The 18,896-nt window shown below is 55.6% G+C and overlaps 2 protein-coding genes across 2 annotated transcripts in view; one reads left to right on the top strand and one right to left on the bottom strand.

Annotated features, from left to right (window-relative positions):
• The window catches only part of LCOR (ligand dependent nuclear receptor corepressor), a 104,296-nt gene extending 101,616 nt beyond the window's left edge, over positions 1-2,680 (top strand). Inside the window, exon 8 of the mRNA XM_045291243.1 lies at positions 2,544-2,680. Within this exon, the coding sequence (XP_045147178.1) occupies positions 2,544-2,626 (83 nt within the window). The 3' untranslated portion in view covers positions 2,627-2,680. The remainder of the gene's footprint in view (positions 1-2,543) is intronic.
• SLIT1 (slit guidance ligand 1) overlaps positions 2,413-18,896 on the bottom strand; it is a 212,069-nt gene continuing 195,585 nt past the window's right edge. The window contains exons 27-37 of the mRNA XM_013004184.2: positions 18,426-18,550; positions 18,114-18,208; positions 14,834-14,973; positions 14,608-14,701; positions 13,181-13,318; positions 9,637-9,874; positions 8,041-8,171; positions 7,464-7,618; positions 6,294-6,582; positions 5,769-5,980; positions 2,413-5,107 (exon numbers count right to left, since the gene is read on the bottom strand). Of these exons, the coding sequence (XP_012859638.1) occupies positions 4,869-5,107; positions 5,769-5,980; positions 6,294-6,582; positions 7,464-7,618; positions 8,041-8,171; positions 9,637-9,874; positions 13,181-13,318; positions 14,608-14,701; positions 14,834-14,973; positions 18,114-18,208; positions 18,426-18,550 (1,856 nt within the window). The 3' untranslated portion in view covers positions 2,413-4,868. The remainder of the gene's footprint in view (positions 5,108-5,768; positions 5,981-6,293; positions 6,583-7,463; positions 7,619-8,040; positions 8,172-9,636; positions 9,875-13,180; positions 13,319-14,607; positions 14,702-14,833; positions 14,974-18,113; positions 18,209-18,425; positions 18,551-18,896) is intronic.

Raw genomic sequence — 18,896 nt, 5'->3', positions numbered from 1 at the left:
CAGCCCAGGGTCCTCATTGAGGCTTCAGCAGACTTCAGCCTCTGAGGGACCAGGGATCACAGGGGGCCCATGTAATTTAACTTGAAGCTCAGGTGCCTGTGGGATTTGTAGTTTATTTTTTTAGGTGGTGGCCCTTCAGAAGGAGTTGAGGGCGGGGCTGCTGATGCAGCTGTGGATTCAGAGAGCTCTAATATGAATCTACGGTTCCTTTCAAAGTTGTTCCTGGTCCCTCCCCGTGTTGTCATTGCTGAGGTCAATCTCTGTAGTTGTTGAGGTGTGCTCCTTTTTGCTGTCTTGTGAGTGGTAGCCAGTGACCCAGGTGCCCAAGGGCAGGGCCTGTCGCCCGCTCCTGGCTGGTGCCATGCGGGTGTTCCTGACCTAGCATTCCTGAACAGGGAAATGAGGAATTCTGCCCATTAGTGACCTGGAACATCAGTGCATGCCTTTTGGGCCTGGAGTTCCACTACGTTAGTGAGTGTAGGAAAATACGGTGTCTTTAAATGGATGAAAATTCATTGTATGCTGTGAATTTGTTGGTTTGAAACATTGAAAATTTTTCATTAGACAATGTTTACATACCTCACCTGAAGAACCTTTTGAGAGTGTATATAATGAAATTTAAGAATATATTAAGTTGCTTTAAAACAATATGTATAGCTATAAAATTTGGAGTTATTTTAACTTTGAATATGTACCAAGTCTCTTTAAAGATTGGAATCTTGTGGACTTTTGTGTGCTTCTGTGTTTTACTTTTCCTACCAGGCCCTCCAGGAAACGGTTTGTTGTATGGGTAAAGAGCCACTCAGTGAAGTCCCAAGCCGGGAACGATTTCGTTTGTCCTTTCGGATTGTCGTGTTGGGTTTTGAGGGTGGGTTACAGAGCTAGGGGCATTCATCAATACTGGCATCTGTTCCATGAGCTTCTTCAAGGCGCTTCTTTTGTTGCTGCGTATTAAACTTCTTTGATATTATAGTGTGTGTGTGTGTGTGTGTGTGTGTGTGTGTGTGTGTGCTGGAGAGAGAGAGAGAGAGAGAGAGAGAGAGAGAGAGACAGAGAGATCTGGAGAGGACTCAGAATGCACTAACAACCAAACTGATAAGTTAACAAAAAATTAAAAACTCAAACTCCCTTGCCATCAAGTCAATGTCCCTATCGGATAAGGTCCAGCTGCTGACCCCTGGGAGTTTCTGAGTCTGTACCTGTTTCCGGATGTAGATAGCCCCATCTTTCTCCCCAGATCACCCGGCGATGTCAAATGCTGACCTCGCCGTTAGCAGCCCATCTCAGAACCTTCCACTATGCCACTAGGACTTCTGCTAAGTTCCCAGAGGGAACCAAAGAGCAGAACCTCAGCTACAGTGTGGAGGTTCACGGAAATTTTACCAAATCTTAGGCCACTGCATGACCTGTGCCTATCTTCTGGGAAAAGGCAGTCCAGGATATGACTCCTTGGGAATTCCCAGGGCCACGCTGGTATGGCCATGCCATCCTCCATCCTGGGGCCGGAGCAGTTGAGTGAGAGCCCCTGAAATGGAGGCCAGTTCTGCATAGCCCAGCTTGGTTGTGGCAGGGAGATGGGAGAAAGTCCTTTCATTTGCTCAGCTCATAACCTGTTCCAGGCTCTCTTTCGACACAAAGGACCAGTGGTTTCTCTGAGGATTTCATTAAGTTCATCTGGCAGTGAAGGTTGCCGTGCAGAACTATGTCTGATTGAAACCAGCCCACCTTGTTAATTTATATTTGGAAGACGAGTTTGTAACATTTAAGATTTTTTCTGGCACACACTTAAGGTGAGGCATGTGCTGCTGCGGTGACAGTACTAGGACACCAGTCTGGATCTGGGGTCAGAGGGAGGCTGCCCAGGTCCCTGTAGTGGCAGAACCCCTGCCCAGAATGTCTGCCAGGGCCTGACTGCACCTGCATACACAAGTCATGTGATTTTGTGGGCCTACAGAGCCCCGGGGATGCCACCTTCTGTGAAATGGGAGTAGGCCTGCTAGAGGAGGTTTGTGTTATATCCCCACTGATGCTCAAAACAAAACACCTTTGAAGAATCTTCCATGCTGCTCCCTAAAACTGCCCAATTCTCAGAAACCCTTGGAGCCAGGTGAAATATGGGTGTAGCTGTACACAAATTTAGGAAGTGTAGGTGTAAAGCGACTTAAATGAGTCGCCTCCCCCAACCTTCATGTGTGTTGTGTGGGCTCACCCTGACTGCTCTGGAGGCACCTGTGAGGGGGTGGTCCCCCAGGCCTCCCTTTGTACTGGAGGTTCTGAGAGGTCCAGGTGCAGCTTGGAGCCATCCCTAGGGGTCGGGGTGGGGGTGGGGGGTGAGTGACCTGACAGCAAGGAAACTTCAGGCCTGCAGCTCAGCACTCATTGTTAACTGAATAAGAGACCAGCCAGGCAGAATCTGGGTGAATCAATGTCATGTTCACGTGGAAGACGACAGACAATATCCAGCATGTTCTAAATGCGGCACTAGGACAAGGACAGGCAGCTCCCTCACGGGCCCATTCTAAACCAGTCTCTTTAACCCGTAGATTTAAACAAGACTACAGAAACCCCCGAACAAAACATCACAACCACAGAGCTGCTGAAAATCAAGCCAAGACACTGGTGTTGACCTTTAACATAGAAAAATACTATAACAAAATGAAATACAAATATATATTAGAATCTGTAAGTATTCTGTATAAAGAGATACTTTTGTGGTTAGGCTAACAGCAGGCAAAGAGAAGACCAAGTCCAGCCTTTTCCAATTCCCAACAGCACTTCCCCACCTCCGTGGGAGCCCAGCTGCCCGAAGTTCGGCTTCTGTGTCCTCACACACGTTTAGTAGAAACGGCCTGTGTCGGCATCCAAGAGCCAACTGAAGGTCTTGACCAAATGGGGCCATGCGATGTGGAGATGGTTTCGCAGCCAGCTGCCATTCGACTTCCAGTGAACCAGAAGGTGGCAGGTAACAGGAGTGATGGACGCTTCCTTAGCAACTTGCAGGTTCGTGGCCACATTGGAGGACAAGGTGGTGGTGGGCCCAAGGCTCTTAACTTGGCCTGCAGACCTAGTGTGAAGTGCTGGGACACCGGGCACTGCGGTGGGGCCGGGTGTGGTGGCAAGCTCACAAGCACATTCCTTAGGAACAAACACACCTGGGGGTAGGGGAGCAAGAAGCAATTGGCACCTGCATACAGGTGCCCTTTCCATGGTGCCTCCTGGCTGTCCGTGCCCTCAGGTCTTTGGGAGTTGCTCTCGTGGGGGGGTGGGGGTTCAGGTCTGTGTGTCACTGGGTTCCAGAACACCTTTCATTAAGGAAAGGGGTCTGTAATGTTTCTGCCCTGTTCAGCTCTATACTAGTTTCTTTCCAAGGTTCCCCCAGAGGCTCGGAGCCAGAGAGGGAGGCCCAGGCTGCAGTCCACAGGAGGACCTACACACAGGCCCCTGAGGATAGGTAGCTCTGCCCTTGGTCATAGTTACAAGAGATTAGAACCTGGCCCCATGATGAGGACCTCTTCCAGTCACAGGGCCCCAGATTTTCTCTCTGGTCGCAGAATGTTTTAGGCCCGCATTCACAGGAATGTCACCCCACATTGCGGGGACACAGGCATTGCGACGCCAACACTCAACTGCCAGATGCTTGCAGAGAGAAGGGTCAAGAAAGTCATGTATGTGGCTACCCCCTTGCCCATCAGGACTTCCCCAGAGGCACGTGCCCCATCTCCCCTCCAGCCATCTCACTAGGCTCAAAAATCACCCTTTCTATTCTGCATCTGTATTCAGTGACATCAGACACCAATTCCTTCCTTGCCAACACCTAGGGCAGCTTAGCTGGGCCTCGACTCTGGAGCCTAAGCTCCCTCCTCTCGCTTCCTAGGCATCCTGCCCACCGTGTGCCTCCTGGTCAGTTCACTTTGGCCCATAGAGGGCAGAATACCCCAAGTACCCAGTCCTGGGCGAGGCACATGAATATCTTGTAACTCATTCTCTAGGCTTCCTCCCGGATCCACAGTGGAAGGGTCTACGTATTTATTCACCCCCACCCCCCATTTTATAGCTAGGGAAGGGGAGGGTGGAATTGCCCAAAGTGGTAGAGCTACTAGAAGTGGACTAGGTTTCCTCTACCTGGACCACTGCCCCTCCTACTCCCTGCTGATCTTCAGGATACAGCACCTGAACCGAGAGTCCACCCTGGTCAGGCATCCTGCCCCCAGGCCTTCCCAGTGCCAATGGACAGCAGCTGGTGGCTGGAGCAGTTTAGCTAGTATTTGGAGCCTGGTGATGTTTATTCAGCTAGAACCAGTATCTCCCCTGCCCTCTTTGGTGGGGTCCAATCCCAATGGCAGTTTCCTTTGTATAAGGAAACTATGGTGGTCAACGCACAACATTAGGGTTCAGAAGCCTGGTCCCAAGAAGAACCTCCACAGTGTCTGACAATCGGGGACCCCCCTTCCTGACCAGCAGGAGAAGCCCTTCCTAGCCACAGACGCTGGCAGCTGAAGAAAGCCCAAGGCCAGAGTGGTTGTCTGTCGCAGGCTTTAAGCTGCTCCTGCAATGGGTGGTGGGGAGGAGGGCCAGGGACTCAGTTTCCGAAGGTCACTATGGGCCACAGACCAGAGGAGCACAGGGCAGGTGGGGAGGGGCTGGTTCATTTCTCCAGACCCAGGTAGCGGGCATGGACGGGGTGCCCCCATTCTGCACGCCTTGGCCTGACCTCACGCACACATTCAGTCAACAAATATTTATTAAGCGCCCCTTTGTGCAAGGCACTTCGGGGCAGGCAGCCCACCGCCGCGCCCACACCCCTAGCCCCAGTGCCGCCGAAGGAAGGTGGTACGGCGCTCAGCCCCCCCACCCACGTCCGGCTGGGGCTAGACACAGAGGGCGCAGCCGCACTTGGTGGGCTTCTCCACCTCCTCGGCAAAGGAGGTCCCGTCGCTGCACTCGAAGGTGAACTTCCTCCGCTTCAGCCGCAGGCCCTGGCAGCAGCCCTGGCCCGGGCACGTGCCCCGGCACTCCAGCCACGAGAGCGGGCGCATGGTCTGGCAGATGGCATAGCCCCTCTGGACCTGGTGAAAGTCTCGGACAGGGTACCCCCGGCACTCGGGCTCTGGATGGGACAGACACCGAGAGAAAGCCTCAGGGCCCCCTCCCCGCGGGCGGCGGCAGCGGCAGTCCTCCACGCTCGCAGACCCCCGCGCCCCGCAGACATGCACGTGCGCCGCGCGCTTGCTCGCCCAGCGCCAGGGGAAGGGAGCGCTTTCTGGCTGCCGGCTGGGTTCCCGACACCGGCGGGGTGCAGGAGGTGGCGGGCGGCCAGCGTCCAATGGAGCTGGAACTCGGCCTTGGAGAGGGTGTGGCCTAAGGGGACCGACCAGCCGCCTCGTCTGGATTCTTCGAGATTCCCCGTGCCGCCTGCGCATGAGGGGCTGGGTGCCAGCTGAAGTCCCTTGGTGAAGCAGGGCCAAAGGGGGTGGAGGGAAAGGACTCCCAGTCCCCCAGCTTTAGGGGCCAGGAGAGACCCCAGCCTCTAGGAAGAGAGGGTGTCCCAACAAAGGGGCCCCAGGGCAAGCTGGGTCTAGGGAGGGGTGGGACATCTGTCTGAGGGGCACAGTGTCCAGGGGGTGGCCGCACGAAAGTCCAATGGTGGCCTGGGATGAAGGAGGGGGGTCGCTGAGGTTGGGAGGAGGAAAAAGCCAAGTCGCCAAGGCAAACTCAGGGGGAGGGCGGGGGTGGACTGGAGAAGGCATGTCAGGAGGGGGGGCCCTGACCTTGCTCACACAGCTCGCCCGAAAAGCCCGGGTCACAGACACAGTGTGCTGCCTTGGTGGCCAAGGCCTGGCAGTGGCCATGCAAGCACTGCAGCCCCCCGCAGGGGTCGGCCGGAGCTCCGGCCTGGTTGCAGAGGGGCCCCGAGTACCCATCCCGGCACTGGCAGCGGTAGGAAAGCGCATCGAGGGGCACGCAGTTCCCATGGACACACCTGCAGGGGGTGGGGGAGAGGAGAGGGAGAGGGCTGTGAGGCCAGGCCCAGCCTGCCCTCCTGGCCTTTCACTCAACCAGGGGAGCAAACTGACTCCGGGAGGTTCTCCCTAAGCACCCTTTCCTGTTAATAAAGGCTGCCTGCCACCCATAAAACACACATGCAATGGACACCCTGGGTCAGGACACGTGCTCCCATTGGGGAGTTTAAAGCAACATTTTCCACTTGGCTCTTCTCCTGGGGCTGTTGAGAAGGGGTGTACAGAATGCAGCCCCCTGCTCACCCCTCTCCCCCAGTCCCCATCCAGGCTCACTTGTGACCATGGCAGGGGCCGTCAACTGGCTGGTCGCAGTGTACGCCTGCCCAGCCGGCTTCACAGTGACACACAGGCCCTGGGGTGGCATTGGGCTGGCAGATGCCGTGCAAGCAGTAGAGCTTGCGGCAGGGCTCACAGCCGGGCACCACGCCCGGTTTCATCTGGGTCTTGGTGAAGTCCTGGAGCTCGTTGTTGATGTACAGGTTCCGTATGCAGCCATGGAAGCTGGTGCCGTTGGGGATCTGCCACAGGCGGAGGGCTGCCGAGTTCACGTCCACAGGCATCCCTGGGTAGGTGGGTAGGTGGGGTGGCAGGCAGACACACACCCAGCACTGGTGTTCATTCTGACCCTAGGCCTCCTGCCTTCTCTGCACCCTGAGCCAAGGCCTTACTGCTGTCCAGGGGCCTGGCTACTTTCCCAGAAGCAGTGAGAAGGCCGCTCCCTCTGTCCACAGCTGAGGGGAGGCTTTGGATGCCCTCCCCCAGGGCAGCAGCGTTTACCAACTAGGGACCCCAAGTACACCCAAGGACCTGGGGCCTAGGACCAACGTGCATGGTACCCTCTGTCATCACCCGCTGGTGGCCGCTGGACAGCAGCCTCAGAGATACATCGATGTCTGTCGTAGGGATGCTGCCTTGAGATGGGGACCCAAGGGCCATCCATCACTCTGCCTGGAAGTGGCAGCCCACCACCACACCGAGACAAGCCCACTGTACCCGGAAGCCTGCCTTGGCTCAAAGGACAAGTGTTTGTGGGTGGTGGATGAGGTGGAGGCAGAGGGGAAGGGAAGAGTCATCTCGCTGGCAAAACCTGTACAGCCAGCCAGGGAGGTCCCCAGTTGGGGCAAGGACTCCTGTCCCCGTTCCCAAACTGGTAATGGACCCCAAACAATTGAGAAGCTCCTTCTGGCCCAATAAGAGGAGAGCTGCCCATGGAGGGAAGACAGCCAGGTCAGCCCTCGGCTGGGCCTTTGGACCAACCCAGACACCCACTCTTGGGGAGGAAAGCCACCAGAGATCTGGGTATTCATTACAACTTTCCCCCACCCCACCGCCTTGGAATTCCCCAGAGTGCAGTGCCCTGAGGACTGGCTCTCCTGACAGAGGACAAAAGCGGTCCCACCCTCAAAATGACATCACCTTCCACCAGGCCCACTCGCTCCTTACCACCCACGTAGAGCGGGGCCTCCCTGTTGAGCGTGTAGTGCTTGCCAAAATTGTCCATGGTCATGGGGCTGCCACCGTCAATGGAGAGATTCACCATCTGCTCAAAGGTGACCAGCTCGACTGTGTGGAACTGCCCATCGTTGATTGTCTCCGCACTGGAAGAAGGCAGGGAGACACCCCCACCCCACCCAGGGAAGGGGCCCCATCGTTGATTGTCTCCGCACTGGAAGAAGGCAGGGAGACACCCCCACCCCACCCAGGGAAGGGGCTTCAGTTTGGGGCGGGCTCTTCCCTAGAAAGGCCAAGTGATCCAGCAGCTGTTCCCCTGTGTGGAGTCCCCTGGGGAGAATGGAGGCATTTGGGGGTGGAGACGTCCTGGAGTGTGGTGAGGATGGGCAACTTCTCAGGCCTCAGAACCTCAGACCCAGGCAGGGGACCCCCTAGAGGGCTCCGGTAATCTTTCCACTCTCGGAGTCCAGATTCCTAGGGGCCCCAATAGCCACCTGCTTCTGGCCTTGAGACCCTGACTGGTGGGCTTTTGGGCCCGAGGACATCTGGTGGGCAGGGGGACGCCAACCTGTAGATTGCAGAGCTGGGGTAGCTGCCTGGGTCATAGCTGACACGCACGTGGCCCTGGTACAGCTCAACCGCAATGTGGTCGTTGTCCCCGTTGTACAGCAGGATCCCGTTGTCCTCTGCCGTGGACACCTGGGGGACCACAGCGCTTTCTCGGCCACCCGCCCCAACCAGCAGCAGCCCAAGGCTGGTAGGTGAGGCAGAGTGACCCAAAATTGGAAAAGAGGTGCTGTGGGCAGATGCCATGTCCCCCGCAGGCACTGACAAACCTGGGAACCCCTGTTTCACATACCACCCACTGCCAGTCTGGCCAGAGCCCATGCCAGGCAGGAAGGGCAGATGGGTCCTCGGAGAGCGGGGTGGGAGTTGTGACCTAGAAGGGAGGGGTGGGGAGGAAAGGGCAGAGTGGGCACGGGGAAGGAGAACTATGGGGGGCAGCCTTGGGAGCAGTGTGGGAACTGCAAAGGACAAGTTCAGGAAGGCTTCCTCAGCCAGAGCTGCGCGCACTGGGAAGGACCCGCTCACGAGAGAGCCTGTCCTGACACAGGACTGCGCATTGGAAGACCAAATTCTGTCTTGGAGGCCATCCTGCTAAAACCTGGAGAAGCCATGATATTTTTCCCTCTGCCTGTCTTAGCCCTTGTGCCTCCTTTCTTCTGATATAAAAAAAGGCAGCCCCTAAACTGTAGGAGTGGGCTCATCAGCCGGGTTGAAGCAATCATAGCCACCCCATCTCCCTGGATTCTGGGTGGCTCAGGGAAGGCCATGTGACTAAAGTCAGACCAGAGGGGGTCCCTGGGGGAGCATCCTATTGGAGTGGCAAGGACATTTTCCCCTTGGATAGCTGGAGTGAGGAGCCGCTCGAGGGAGGGATGGCTACGGGTTACCCGAGTTGGACTGGGCGTCCAGCTAGGGTGGCTGTGGTTGCGCTGTCTGGACAACCAGGGTTGTGAGGCAGTCGTGCAGGGAGGGAGGAGAGTGAAGTCGGCAGGCCTGTGGCTGAAGGGAGCCCAGGACAAATGTCGGAAAGGAGAGGAGAGGGATGTGGCGTTTGTGATGGGAAATGGACTTGGGGGAAAGAGAGAGATGTCTAAAGAGTTTTTAACTTTTTTTTTTTTAACTATGGGAAGTGCCATAGAAGCCACTCCCCTCGGCCACCTCAAAAAATATGAGATGTCTAGCAAAATATTGATATTAAGGTCGTGGAAGTGGGGTTTGCTTTTTTCTTTTCCTCTCCACATGAGGCTGTTCTGAGGTGGAGGGACTGGCAGTCCTGAGAAGGACAACAGACACTTGGTTGGGAATAGAAACCTGGAGATGCTAAGTGCAGCCACAGTGGGGCCCTGGGAGAAAGGCCAGGCGCAAGGGGACGGGAGGTGTGGGGGGGAAGAGGTGCGGGGATGGAAGAAGTATGTAAGATGAGGGTTTTTGGTGTGTGTGTGGGTGATAGAGGGGAGGTGTGGGGGGGGGGGGGGAGGGGGAGGGGGACTTTGGGAGCCAATGAGCTTTCCAGGTGTGACTGACGCTCCACATCCAAGTGCTTTGCCGACCAGGGCCCTGCCTGTGCTCCTGGGCAGGGTCCCCGGCCCCCCCGCACCTGCAGCGTGATGTTGGCCCGGGGCCAGTTCTGCAGGTCAGTGAACTGCAGGTAAGTGTCTCTGTCCACAAAGTTGACGCTGAGCAGCTTCTCGCACTCGGGGCCCCCAAAGCCCGGGAGGCACTGGCACACGGGCCGGCTGCCCTGGTCCACGCAGCGGGCCCCGTTCTGGCACTCGGTCCCCTCACAGGGGCTCCTAGGGGCGGCGGGGCGGGCTGGCATCTCACAGAGCTGTCCGCTGAAGGGAAGAGGGCACACATCGGAGAGGTCAGGGCGAGGGAGGCAGGGCAGCCACCTCCCACCGCCCTGGAGAACAAGTCACTAAACCTCCCCGGGAAACGGAGGAGCCTGGAGCTGACGTCGCTGCTTGAGACACTTTCCTCAGAGGAGGACACTTTCATCGGTGTCCCCGGCACCCACTGAACCCGAATCTGCTTCTTCACACATGATCCCAGGTGACCAGCAAGTTTGAGAAGCACTCACTGCGCATGCCTAACCCCTGCCAGGCAGGATCGAATACGCCCATTTCCCAGAAAAGACAAGACTTAGGATACAAGCCGACCAACACGAGTCAAATGACTAAGGTCAGAAAGGAAAGAAGGGACATGACTACCAATCTTATAGAAATAAAAAGGACTGGCAGGGACTACAAGGAGCCCGGTGGCACAGTGGTTAAAGTACTCAGCTGCTAGCTGAAAGGTCAGCAATTCGAATCTACTACCTAGCCATCCTATGGGAAAAAGATGTGGCAATCTCTTTTCATAAAGACTTCCAGAAAACCAAACTATCAAATCCATTCCGATTCACAGCAATCCTTATAGGACAGGGTAGAACTGCCCCCTGTGAGTTTCCAAGACTAAATTTTACAGGAGTGGAAAACCTTATCCTTCGCTGCAGTTTTGAACTGCTGACCTTGCATATCTCAAACACGTAACCACTACACCACCAGGGTTCTAGCCTTGGAAACCCAGTGGGGCAGTTCTACCCTGTCCTATAAGGTCACTATGAATTGGATCAATTTGATAGTGGGGGTGTCTAGTGGGCTTGGATGTGGGTCAGAGGAAGTTTGAGCAGCACACTGCCTGATCTTCAAATCCCACAAGAGTCTTTCCTTAAGCTGCCCTTTCCCACTGTGAACTGCACGTCAGCAAATTAGACAGCAAAGATGAAATGGATGAATTCCTGGAAACACAAACTACCCAAACTTACACACACACACACACACACCATTCTGAGTAGACTCATAACAAGAGATTAAATAACTTTTTTTTTAAAGCTTCAGAACCAGAAGCTTTCTATGGTGAATTCCCTCAAACATGTAAAACATTTAAACAGAAAAAGAATTGAAAAGAAACAACCAAGAAACCTCCCTGCCATCGAGTGGATGCCGACTCACAGTGATTCTACAGAGCAGGGCAGAACTGCCTCTTTATGGGAGTAGAAAGCCCCTCTTTTTCCCATTTAAAGAATAATCAATACTAATTCTTTACAAATGCTTCCAGGAAACTGAAGAGGAACAGTGCTACCTAATTCAGTCTATGAGGCCAGCATTACCTTGGCACTAAAACCAGACAACAGCACAAGGAAAGAAAACTGCAGACTGTATCCTAGTAGGAATAAAGATGCAAATGTGCTCAACAATCTACTAGCCAACCAGCCTACTGATAATAAGACCCACGACAAGGTGGGAGTCTAGGAAAAAAAGAAAAAATGACAAACCTACATGATCATCCCAGTAGATGCAGAAAAAGCGTTTGACACAATCCAACCCCTCCTCATGATACAAACTCTCAAACTAGACTAGAATTGAATTTCACCAACCAGATAAAACAGATGCCACTGTACGTAATGACTGCTTTCTCCTTAGGATGCTGAACAAGACAGATGCCCTCACCACTTCAATAGTGTTCTGAGTATACAAGCAGAGCAACTGGACAAGAAAATAAAATAAAAGGCATTGCTCTTGGAAAATAAAGACAGCTACTTCTGTTTGCAGACGATAGGCTCTTGTCTGTAGAAAATCCCCAGGCTCCCACTCCAGGCTCAGTGGGGAATCCCACTTCAACTCCCCTTCAGACAGTGGCTCTCAATGGACCCAGAGCCCAAATGTAAGATCTCAAACCTTAAAACTGTTAGAAGAAAACAGAAGGGTAAATTGTCACGAGCTGGGATTAGGCAATGGCTTCTTAGATAGGACACCAAAGCACAAGTGACAAAAAAGAAACAGATAAATCAGACTTCCTCAGAACGAAACACTGAGCGTGAGGGGACATGTTGGCAAATCATGTATCTGGTAATGGATTCTATGTTGGGCATACACAGAACTAAGAGCTCAATAATAAAAAGTCCAGTAACTGAATTTAAATGGGAAAGGATCTGAAGCTATTTCTCTAAAGAAGATCTACAAGTAACCAACTGCATCTGAAAAGATGCTCAACAAGTAGCCTTTTGGGAATTTGTCCATCAGAATCATTTAAAAAGCCTCACATCATACCCACTGGGGTGGCTGTAATAAAAATGACAACACTAACAAGTGTTGGTCAGAAGGTACAGAAATTGTTGGTGGGGATGTAAAACGGTTACCATACTTTAATAAACAGCCTGGCAGTCCCTCAAAGAATTAAACACCAAAATAGTATGGCCCAACAAGTCCACACCTAGGTAGATACCCAAGAGATTTGAAAAGATCACATTAAACACACACAACACACCTGTCCATAAATGTTCATAGAAGCCTTACTCACGGTAGCCTAATGTTAAACAATCCGGATGGATAACAAAAGTATGATACATCCATACACTGGAATATTATCCAGCATGAAGTACAAATGCATGCTCTAACATGGCTGAATCTCGGAAATCCTGTGTAAAGTGAGAGGCCGGTCACAAGCACCGCAGGATTGTCTTTGGGGTGATCTGTGAAATGTTCTAAAGTGGACTGTAGTCATGGCTATCATTAGACTGGACGTGGGTGAGTTCCGTGGCTGGTGGGTCCCATCTCAATAGAGGTGACTGTTTATCGAAAAGCATAAGCAGACCAGGGGGAGCAAATGAATCAGCAAGAGGGCAGGTGTCAAGAGGGGAGGAGCCACGATGGGGATGTGGTGAACGACTCCTGGTGGGCTCAAGGCAGCCACAGAGGTTCCGTTGCACTGGGAAGAGATGCGTGTTTGCTCAGTCATCTGTCCCCACCTCCCACCCCTCCACCAAACAGAAAAGAGACCCTCTGCCAAGTAACTTCTCCAAGGCCACGCAGCTGGTGGCGTTGGCTGTGTTCTGGCCCATGACCACCCCGTGGGGCAGGACAGGACAGAACTGCCAGGGCCATTTCCAAGGCTGCCGCCTGGACAGAAGAAAGCACCTGGGCTTTTCTCCCATGGGCCCGCTGGGGGGGTGGGGGTGGGTTGGACCACAGACCTTTGTGGGTTCAGACAAGCCACGGCATCACCGAGCTCCTCGTGCTTGGCCTAGCCATGAGGAAGACCCATCGCTAGTAAACCTTGGCATCGCCACAGCCCAGTGTGGGCATCCGGGCTCCACGCACCTGTAGCCCTTGGCACAGAGGCAAGAGTAGGTGTCGACTCCGTCCACACACTGGGCCCCATTCTGGCAGCGGTGGTCCCCACAGTCATCTCGGTTCTCACTGCAGTTGTCGCCTGTGTAACCTGGCGGGCACTCACACCTGGGGGTGGGCAGGGTAGGTGGGTGACGGCCAGGAGAATGTTCCAAGACCCAGGGCCCATACCACGGGGTGGGGGTGGGGGAGGGTAGCTGTGCATGTGGCAGAGAAGCTCCGTGCCCAGTGAGTCTGTGGGCACCCCTGGAGGGCAAGCAGCGTCCTAGATCAAATGCTCCCAGAGCCCGTGCTGGGGTGCATGGGGGACTATGTAAGCTTGGGGTGGTACCCTGGGCTGAGAAGGGGATCCCCATTAACCACTACAGCAAATCCAAGGCCAATCTTCAGCCCTTCCTGGCCTGCCACTGCTCCCTCCTCTCTCCCCCACGGCCCCCACCCCCAGTGGGGTTGATCCTTGCTCTGAGGAGCACATGGATGCCAGGACAGCACCCAGCTCCCTGCTCTCCCTCCTCTCCCCAGAGTCCACCTTGGCCCATCATAACCTATCACATAAGGGGTCCACTCGACCACCCTGGCTTCAGGAATCCCATCCTGCAAGGACTCCCCCATGTTCAGCCCTCACCCCATCCCTCCCTGCCCCAGCAGCCTCCCCTGTGGTCTGATGAGTCCCCACTGGCAGCCAGGGTTAAAAGCAAAAACGGGGGCTGAGGCGAGCCCGTGTGTCAGCATGGAGCACACAGGGCGCCGGTGGCTGAGTGTGCACTCGTGGACTGCCAGGGCTTTCTTCTGAGGTGTCCGGGCAGACTCAAACTGCTAGCCAAGATTGTGTGCACCTCCCAGCTCGTTCTGGGAAAGGTGAGTAAGAGGGTGCATCTGATGTATGCAGGTGACGCGCCGCTGGGCTCTGGAGCGGCCCCATCATCAAACATGTCCCCATGTCTTCAGCAAACCCCACAGCAGGGCTATGTAAAAGCATCATCTCCTGTGTCCGTGCGGGTCAGCTGTCACCTTCCGCCGTCCAGTGGGCTTTTGGCTTTCAGAGCTTTGTGGATCTTGTACTTGGTGGTGAAGTAGGATGGTAGCTCTTTCGGGAACACTTACTAGGTATCAAACCAGGCAAAATGCAGCCCGCACCCCTTTCCATCTAATCCTTGTCATTGCCCGGAGGAAGTGATCTTTGTACCCAGTTTACAGATGAGAAAACCAAGCCTCTGAGAGGTCAAATGACTCATCACACACACACACACACACACACTCTCCTGCCCCCATACGCTGCACCGAGTGGCAGGATTCCTGCACCACTGCGATAGCACCCCCTGGCAGGGAGGAGGTGGACTGCACTCTGCCCCGGCCACTGTGCTCGGTCCCTGGCCTGGGGAACAGGCAGCACTGACCTGGGCCCATCTGGGGTGCCCACGCACCGGGCCTCATGCTGACACGGGTTCAAATCCGGGGAGCAGAAGTCCACCAGCTGCTCACAGGCCTCTCCTGGGGGAGAAGAACGTGTGAGAGGCAGGAGAGAAGCCGTCCTCTGTCGGCCAGGCAGCCAGCCAGCTAGCAGAAACTTCCTCATTCACTGGGGCAGGGGCCCAGCCTGACCCTCCACCCCACCACGCTTACCCGCATACTGCAAGGGGCACTGGCAGGTATAGTTGCCCACGCCGTCCACACAGACGCCCCCGTTGGCACATGCGTGCTCCACACAGTCATCTGTGTTCGTCCCACAGGTTGGCCCCTCAAAACCAGTGGGGCAGGAGCATCTGCCGGGGGGGAGGAGGGAAAGGCAGGTGGCCCCACCGTCAGGTGACAGCCTTACCCAAGCCCCACTGTCACTACCACTTGTCCTCAAGTTATGGGCCCACTCTAGGCCTGGCCCTTGGCTGGGAGCTTACAGGTGCACGGGGCGGCCTATCTCAACCTTGTGCGGGAAGGGGTGGCTTCCAACTGGAATCAACAGTGACTGGGGAGCAGGGGCAAAGGGAGAGAGGCCACCTGGGTGGGGAGTGGCCCCGGCAGGCATGTGGGAAAGGTGCTGAGTTCACCAGGGACCCTGACGTGGGGAGAGGGAAGAGTCTGGAAGGTATATGGAAAGAGCTGTGTACAAAACCCAACTTGCAGCCCTCAGGGAGGAGCTGTGTACCTCGGTGGGGAAGAGGAGCCGGGGGGAGCAGGGCCCTGGGCACCCACCAGTGTATGCTTCCTCTGGGCTCCTGGACTTTTCCAAGGGACATGTGGGTTATGGAGAAAATTCACTGCCATCGAGTGCATTCCAATTCCCAGTGACCCTATGGGGCAGGATAGAACTGGCCCCTGTCAGTTTCCAAGACTGTCACTCTTGGTGGGAATAGAAAGCCTCCTCTTTCTTCAGAGGAGCATCTGGTGGCTTCAAACTGCTGACCTTGCGGTTACCAGCCCCAGGTCTGCGTAACCCAACCACCATGCCACCAGGGCTCCGCAGGAGAAGGAAAACAACATCGTCTTCCTGTCTCACCAAGTCCGATGAAATATAACCTGTATGGGTCTTCACCCGTCAGACGTTGCGACACAGTTATGTTGCCCAATCAGCTCCGTCGCCGTGGTGAGAGCTCGATGCAGTTTATTAGGGATCACCCACGAGCAATCGGGGGCCCAGTGCTTTTGAGCTTATAACACTCCTGTGTTGGTGGCAGAGAAACCTACCAGGGTGCTGCAGAACAGACCCATGGGGCCTTTTAAAGATGGGGTGGGTAGATGAGGATGGAAAGACCAGTTTGAGGAGGAAAAAGAAAGCGAACATGTCCCCTGCTGGGGCAGCTTGTTCGGGGGAATTGTAAAGCAGTATCACACCGTTAGGCTACCTAGAACCCACTAGAGCCATTTTAAAGATAACTTTTGTTTATTTATTTCGTTTTGAGGACTTTTCTTTTTCAATGTTAACAGTATTGGCACCTAACTGGACATTATCCCCCCTAGCAATGAGAAGCTAACTTGTCAAGGCAAATGTCAGCTGTCAATCTGAAATTCTGGGAGAGGCTTTGTCGTCATTTATTGTATTGTTGTTGTTGCTTTAATGCTGGGGGTACGTGAGCAGAAAGGTTTGAGGGGTGGCTGTTTGCACGGTGTGTCCCCCTGAAGGCAGTGGGGTAGTAGCATAGGGCTCTTAGCGTGGGTGAGGGATCAGCTTTGCATTTCAGAAAGTCCCCTATAGCTGGTCTTGGGAGCAGCCTGGTCAGGGACCCCAGGGAGGTGGGGGCAGCGAGGATGGGGGATGGTGAGCTATCCCCACGGGGCTCCCAGGAGCTGGTCCCCAGCCTCTCCCTCCCTCTCTGCAGTGACTCTGCTCCACCCATGCTCTGCCCCAACTCCTCACCCACGAGCTGCAGGCTACTCTGTGGCTGGTCCCTGGGGAGACAGACAGGTCTCCCTGAGGCCCGCTGAGTGCTCAACCAGGCTCTGTTGCTCCCCTCCCCCACAGGGACCCACCTTCCTCCCCTATAAGGTGGAAGGAGACAGCACAGATGGGTTCTAGAAGGTTCCTGCCCTGTCCTCTGACGGTGACACCCATCTTTTAAGGGACGGACCCCTCTACCACAACATCCACCTGGCCTGCCCTCAAAACCCCAGAACCAAACTCATTACCATCCAGGGACTCTATAGGGTAGGGGAGAACTGCTCTTGTGGGTTTCTGAGACTAACTCTTCATGGCTGCAGAAAGCCTCCTCCTCCTCCCCAGGAGTGGCTGGTGGTTTGGAACTGCTGACCTTGTGGATTTCGGCCCAACAGTAATTCCTCTGCGGCTGCCGCACTGCTCCCCCTCCCAGGTACGGCTGAGAACTCACCAGGTTCCTCCACCTCACCTTCACACTCACCTACCTTCCATCCCTCTCCCTGACCTGCCACCACCAAGGGTCACACCTCAAGGTTGAAGCAGAACTCCTGGATGCACCCCTCAGACTCCACACCCCCAAACTGTGTCCCTCTGCCCGGCAGGGGACCTTTCTGGGGAGTGTTCCCTAAGCCCCCTGAGGAGTCTAAGGATGGGGAGGGGCAGCGCTGAAGAAGCCACTCACAATGCCCACAGGCGGCTGAGCCCCCGGGAAGGACGCCGTTTCCATGGTGACGGCGGAAACTGGCATGGGGAGGCCTGTTAGCGCTGTCTTTGTACGTCTGGGTAATTTGGGTTCCCAGAGGCCGGCTTTGGCCATTTCTGCTAGGAAATTCAACATCATTTTCTGAAGGACCAATTTGCTCCCTCCCTGCTGGCAATCTGTCAGCCCTCGCTACACGGTATGCCCCAGCAAACTCCGGGCGGGCACAGCTTTGGCCGGGGGCTCCCTGGGCGCAGGGCGGCGGCAGGCCGCGGGGAGCATAGCAAGGGAGCACAAGAGGGGCGGACGAGGTAAGATCCGTGGCCCTTTGGCTCCAGCGACCAAGGTGACTCATTGGATGAGTGATCAGGACCTTGCCCCCAGCTCTGGGGGCTCACACAGCAGCGGGCAGGTCATACTTGGTCTCGGGGCCTGGGGGGGGTTGCTGCTGGGCAGCGCTGGCTTCCTAATGCTTTCATTGGCGGCTCTGAGGGGGGTCCTGGAGACCCCCTTGGCCCTGCCACAGCATTTCCTCGCCACCCGGATGGGTTCGCAGCACCATTGGGAGGGGCCCCTGGTGCCTGGCAGGGAAGGAAGAGGGGACCAGGAGTCCACAGAGAAGGCTCCAAGTCTGACCGACTCGGGCTGCTGTGCCGCCTTCCACTGGCAGCTGGGGGGGTGCTTGGTGGGCAGGGAGGGCCCCCTGCCTGGCACTTACTCACTCCGCGGAGCAGAGCGGCCCCGTCAGAGGCGTAGGGCACGGAGGTTTGCCTGCAGGACCCCCATCCACCAGCCCCTTGGCCAGCAGGTGCTCGGCCCTCCTAGGAACTCACGTGAAGCCGGCGTCGTCCTCCCGTGGCAGGCAGGTTCCATGGTTCTCACAGGGGCCACTGGCGCAGCCATCCGGGGACACCTCGCAGTCTTGGCCCTGGGGTGCAGGGGCAGTGGTGGGAACCCAGGATTAAGAGAGCCGGCAGAGACAGAGACACCACCCACCTTCCCAGGGAACAGCCATCCCTTTACTCATTCCTACGCGAGGTCCCTGATTCACACCCACTGCAATGGGCAGTGGGGACAGGGCAGGCAAGACAGACCCACTCCGCCCCGCCTGCCCCACAGGACACCGGAAAGGCCCCTCCACTCACCTTATAACCACCGGGACAGGTACATGTGTACCCCTCCAGGGGGTCATTGTGGCAGGTGCCTTGGTTCTGGCAAGGGCTGGACAAGCAGGGGTCACACTTGGCCTGGATGGCCAGAGCTGGGGGACCTGTAGCAAGGGTGAGGGCATGAGTGCGGGTGGGGGCAGAGGACCCATTGAGCACGGTAAGTACGGGCTTCCCTGTGCTGACTGACTGACCCGATGTGACCATGTTTACCGCAGTCCAGTAAGTAAGCACAAGGAAGTCCATGCTGGCTTCCCTGACCGAGTCCTCCCTCGCTGTCAGGAAGGGGACATTTGAAAAGAGGCCCCACTCTGGCAGGAGCTGCTGTGGGCCAGGGAGAGAGACTGATGCCAACCTGACCCAAAAGCAGAATCTTTGATATGGGCTCGGTATGGAGGACAATGAAAGGGTTTGCCTTTGGGGGAGCCTGCCGCTATGTGGAGGGGGGGG

The sequence above is a fragment of the Echinops telfairi genome, unplaced genomic scaffold (assembly GCF_000313985.2).
Source record: "Echinops telfairi isolate 266 unplaced genomic scaffold, ASM31398v2 ScPeMD7_70;HRSCAF=299, whole genome shotgun sequence".
In the NCBI taxonomy this organism is placed as follows: Eukaryota; Metazoa; Chordata; class Mammalia; order Afrosoricida; family Tenrecidae; genus Echinops; species Echinops telfairi.
This window is presented reverse-complemented; position numbering and strand designations above follow the sequence as displayed.